The sequence below is a fragment of the Brugia malayi genome, assembly GCF_000002995.4.
Source record: "Brugia malayi strain FR3 genome assembly, contig: Bm_v4_Chr2_contig_001, whole genome shotgun sequence".
NCBI lineage: Eukaryota > Metazoa > Nematoda > Chromadorea > Rhabditida > Onchocercidae > Brugia > Brugia malayi.
Window position 1 is genome coordinate 7397766 of NW_025062476.1, and position 5775 is coordinate 7403540.

Below are 5775 nucleotides of genomic sequence, written 5' to 3' on the forward strand. Positions count from 1 at the left end.
ATGTATATCACAATGGCAGCACCTGTATGCTATAACTGTGATTCCAGTTGTAATGACACCATTAGGTAAGTTATTTCGCTTATAATAACATTATCAGAGTTATTAATTAAATTTTCTTCGTCATTTATAAATAATAAATCTTTTATTATTATTATTTTTTAAATTAACCATTTCATGTTAAACTATAAAGGATTTGAAAATAAAAATGTAATTTTATTAAATATTATTTTATTAATCACTATTTGATAATTTAATAGTATATACCTTTTCTTTTATTCGTTTTAATTAAAATGAAAATAATCGTGTATGCAATAAATCATTATTAAAAAGAAAAAGTTATTATATCATTTTCACATATATGTGTATAAGGGCAGACGGAGAGGGAGAGAGGGAGGGAAAGAGATTTGTTATCTAGGAGTGGTAGTAGTAAACCGGTTCTTTTTAAATAAAATTCTACAAAATCATAAAATACTACATGTTTTAACTACATGTCCATTTCAACAAAACAATTTAAATTCAATTTATGACAATCATTAATTATCTTTATGGAACTTAGGAAAACAAATTATGTAAAATTTCATAATAAAAAAATAGCAGCAAATAGTATAAGAATAAAACTAACTCATAATGATGTTAATAGGTAAAAATAATAACAATAGTATTGATGAAATTGTGGTTTTTATAATAATAATAATAATAGTAGTAGTAATAATAATAATAATAATAATAATAATAATAATAATAATAATAATAATAAAGATGAAACAAATAAGAAAAGGTGTCTAATCAAGAAATTAATCATATAATTAATAGAAGTTGCAATTATTTTTTTCTCAATAATATTAAATTTTTTTTTTTTTTTTTTTTTTTTTTTAGTTCAATTGATGACAATATGATTAGCTTTGAATTGAATCATTCAAATCGAACAAGACGTCGTTCAACAATTCAACAACGTAGCTGTCATAAGTTTCAACTTGAGCTGGTCCAACATTTTTTAATTATTATTATTATTACCACCACTCATTCTAAAATAAATAGTTTAAAATTTCAAAATTTCCGGTTTTTAAGATTTGATTAAATTTTGCATTTTTTCCTTTTTTTGAAACGAAATTTAATTTTAATCATAGGGATAACAAAAAAAATTTTTTTATAGATTTTAATACCACTATCAATTGCTATGATGCCATTTGCATTATGTGCACTATTACTTTCTGTTTGTTTTTGTGGTCCAAAAGAGTCTCGAGGTAAGCATTGCTAGTACTTTATGATTCGTTATTTCTTATTTTTACACTAATCTAATCATATATTTTCAATTTAATATTAATTTATTAACAGGTTGAATGAAAAAGAAAAATACAATTATGCATAGAACAACTATAAATTTCGAATTTAACACAGCACATTATAATGAATCAATTAACTGAGAATTATGTGCTTAAATTTTTGATAATTTTCTATTTGTCTGTCTCTTTTGTTTCATTTTAAAGTGATAAGACTGATCATTTAATTGTGTGACTAAAAGTTGAAAAATAAAAAAAGAAGGAGAAGGAAAAACGAAATAGCAAAAGAAAAGAATGATAGAATATTTTTCATTAAATTTAATCTTAATTTTTTCTTATCTCAGTTTAAAAAAATTTTTTTTTGATCTATTCTTTAATTTTAATCAATTTTTTAATTTGTTGATCTGGTTAAAAAACTCAATCTATTTTCTAAAAGCAACAAATTTTTTCATTTTTTTTTTGTTTAATTTTGTTTTGTTTTCAAATGTATAATTTTTACTTTTATTCATAATTTTATTTATTTAAAAAAAAATTTTTTTTTTTGCTTTTTTCGGTTTTTTTTAAGGTAAAGTACCAGAAATGTTCAAGAAAAAAGCTAAAATTGATGCAAAAGATGCGAATGAAATCGATAACGAAGAACTCACCTGTAAAAATGGAATAATAATGAGAAAAGATAGTAAAAAAACACGTTTTAGCACTTCAATTTCATTTATTGAAGTAAATTGTGCAAACGATGAAATGATCAGAAGTGATCAATCAATAATTGTTTCTAATGCATTATTATTTCCTGAAACGATGATAGCAACAAATAATGCAAAATCTATTGCTAAAAATGATGAAATAGCACCAATAATAAATGAATTTGATAATCAAAAAGGTTAGATTTTAATTATAAATGAATTATGTTAAAAATTTAAATTTCCTTTTTGCCTTCCTTTTTTCTACTTCATTCATAGCACTATTATAAATCCAATTGAATTGTTTATTTTCTATTTATTATTTTCTGCAGTAAAATATAATATTTGTTCCAGAAGGGAAATATTTAGAAAAAAGGTAGGGGGCAAAAGAAAGGGAGAGAGAGAGAAAACGCGAGAAAGAGATGATAGAAATGAGAGCAATTTAAAGAAAAAAAAATTCTCTTTTGATTGATGATTAAAATCATTAATTTCTTTTATTTATTAAGTATTACATTATACTGATATCAATAATCAATTATATCATTTTCTATAACAATGAACAATCATTTCATATTCAAGCAAATTCTGCTTCGTAAAATGTGACAAACATTAATAATTTTCATTTTCATAATATCATCAATTTAATTTGCATTCAGTTATTAATAGGTTATTTTAAAAATTTTTTCAGAGTTTATTTACTCTTATCTTTTTTGTTTTGAAGAATTTATTGAACTTATAAAATTGATGCTCAATTATGTGACTCTAATTATTAATTATTAATTTATTCACCTGCGATATTGATATTATATGAAAAATATTTTTAATATCATCATATTTTTTATTTTTTTTGACATTATTTAGCTAATGAATTAAAATTTCATTACTGCTATATATATTTAATTGACCATATCTTCTAGTCGTTTAGATATGTAACCGATGTTTGTATTAATTCTTCATTTGTAAAATCCTGTTTTGAATCATACTTTAATCTTTTACTTTTTATTTTGCAGAAAATAATGCATTCAAAAGCAGCTGTACACCACGACAAATGAGTTTGAAACATACACGATTCGCAGATAATATTGATATTTTGGGTGTAGCGAAAACATGAAAGTTTCTTCACGCTATTATTTTTATTGTTATCCCTATTACTATTATTTATTATTATTATTACTATTATTATTAATTATTATTATCATTATTATTGTTGTTACTATCTTATTTGTTATAATGAAAGCTAGTTAGGTTTAACCTTTAAATTAATGATTAAATTTGTAATCCTAATTTGGTAACTTTATTGAAAGAGTTGTAAATTTGCATTTTCTTTTCTGGTAGAAAGAAGGAAAGAAAAACATAATATGTTATTGTTATTCAAGTGATGAATGAAAACGCCAATGACATTAAAATATTGAACTCATTTCCACCACTGCCTTTAATTATCTTTAATAGTAATTAATTAATAAATTAAGTAATTAATTTATTGTTATTATCGCTGCTTTTTATTATCATTATTCCTATTCCATATGTTGTAATACGACTCACATTTTTGTAAACTTATAGCACTGAAAAAATTTTGAAATGATTTCTTAGTCACCACCTTAACCATATGATAACAGTGTTAACTGATAAAAATTCCATACCATACAATGATTCATTTTTTGGTTGCTGTAATTATCCCATTTATTTCTATCTACTAGTAAGGCTATTTTATTTCATCTTATTTCTAAAATTATCACTCATTTCAATATCTTTTCAATATTTAAAATATTTCACTACAAGTGAAAAAGATTATTGCGGGTTGTTTTCTTTTCTTTTTTCTTTTTTTTTTTTGCTTAATACAAAAAGTATTTTCGCATAATTAAATAATATAACTATTTTGAGTTGAAATATTGTTTATTTCATTTTTCCTATTTCTTTACTTTTATTTTTGGAAGGAAAAAAAGAATTCTATAATATGAATTGTCTTCTCAACTTCAATCCTTTTTTCCACCTAAAAGATTCGGTTTCATTAATAAAAATCAAACGAAAACTATTACGTTCCACTTTTTTAAAAAAATTATATTTCTATCCAAATTTTTAACTTTTCCATCTCATGCTTTTTTCATTTTGTTCTTGTCAAAAAAAAATTGATAAATTAAATTTTAGCATGGTTTATAATCAGCAAAATAGCTACAATTTTTCTAGATGAAGTTTAATTTATGACATTTTTCTAAATTTTAACAAAGAAAAAAAAAAGTCATCTGACACAATATATGATATATTCCATGCTGAAATATATATGACTACAATACATTTCGTGTTCTTTTTAAAATTTGTAATTGTATTTTTTTCTTTTTTCAAAAATGATTTAAATGTGACACTGCTGCAATTCATACTTAGAAACATACAGTTCCCATTCTTTTTTATGTTCGTATACATGAAATTACACTTATTTTTGTATCATCAAATCAACAAATATAGTAGTTAGAGCTTAGGGCAGCACAGTAATTAATAATTTATTACAGAACAACATCTAAAACTATATAACGAAATTGAAACTAATTTCAATATCCTCAAAATGTATCAACTTTGATTAGTCAGACTAATTAATATTTGAAATTACAATTTTTTTTTAGTATGGCTTGCATTAAAATTACAAGGATAATAACATTTACATCACTCATATTTGGTTTACACTCACTAAACAGCAAAAATAATGCTCTGAAAAAAAAATTAAGATCCACTCCACATTATAATATTTTTGTTGAAAATTTACAAATTTGGTAGTGGTTAAATTACGAATGAGAAATGGTACCATGTTTTACTGCATCACAGCTATCACTAAATTGTATAAACAATTTATAGTCAAAAATTAGCGGAACAATTTCTCACCATTTAACTGCACAGGATTCATTGAATTCCAATTTGACAAAAAATGAAAATAAGAAATAAAACAAAGACCGTTTGCCATTTAACCACTGATAATCCCGTGTAGTGCTAAACTATTAATGAAACTAAAGCATTTTTTAATATATATTTTTTTTAGGATAGAATATCCAATAAATTAATATCGTATTAAGATAGAATTAATACAATCGTATTAACAAAAGAAGATACATTGTCAATAAATGGACATATTGAATTGAACAAGATAATTTACAGTTTAAAAAAAAAAAATGATCGCATAAAAAAATAATTTGCAATTCAAAGTAATTCACAAATTAATGTTGAATAAAAAGGAAAAAAGTATTAATCCAACTTAAATAATATATCGTATTAAGATACCACGAGTATAAATATGTAAATGACCGTCATAATTTTTGAGACAGATTTTCTCCAGATAATTCAGCATTTCTTAGAAAGGCATACTCGTGGTATGGCTTAAAACTGCTGTGACTAAAGGGGAATGAATATGAAACACTAACATAGAAAAATAGAAAATAATTTTCATTCGTATCCATAACAGGTAAGAGAAGCACACTAACGACAGTGAAATTAAATGATGAAACGAAATAAAAATAGCTATTTATGAAAGTGAAAGTGCAATGAAAGTACCAAACTTTTTATGAAATATGCATAAACTTGTAGATCAGATGATGAAAATAAATATAAAAATATGTTACACGACAATTTACTAATGCTAATTTAAATGATAGGAAATGATGAAAAATATATATGAATGCACCTAAAGTGAATTCAAATAAAAGCAGATGTAATTACATGGTAATTATGAAATAACACCGAGTGAGAAGTAATTTAAACCACAACTAACAAATATTCTATTAAATTTGGTCATCTGAAGTTCGAGAAAATCATTTACACGTTTTAATCTTTGAAAA

At 23.2% G+C, this 5775-nt stretch overlaps 1 protein-coding gene across 1 annotated transcript; it reads left to right on the top strand.

Annotated features, from left to right (window-relative positions):
- Bm3888 (Uncharacterized protein) lies at positions 1–3068 on the top strand (the record flags this gene model as incomplete). Its single annotated transcript, XM_043078785.1, has 5 exons — positions 1–65; positions 877–982; positions 1154–1244; positions 1846–2157; positions 2968–3068. The coding sequence occupies 5 exons, from the start codon at positions 1–3 to the stop codon at positions 3066–3068; spliced, it is 675 nt and encodes a 224-aa protein (XP_042934719.1).
- Between the last annotated feature and the right edge of the window lie 2707 nt (positions 3069–5775).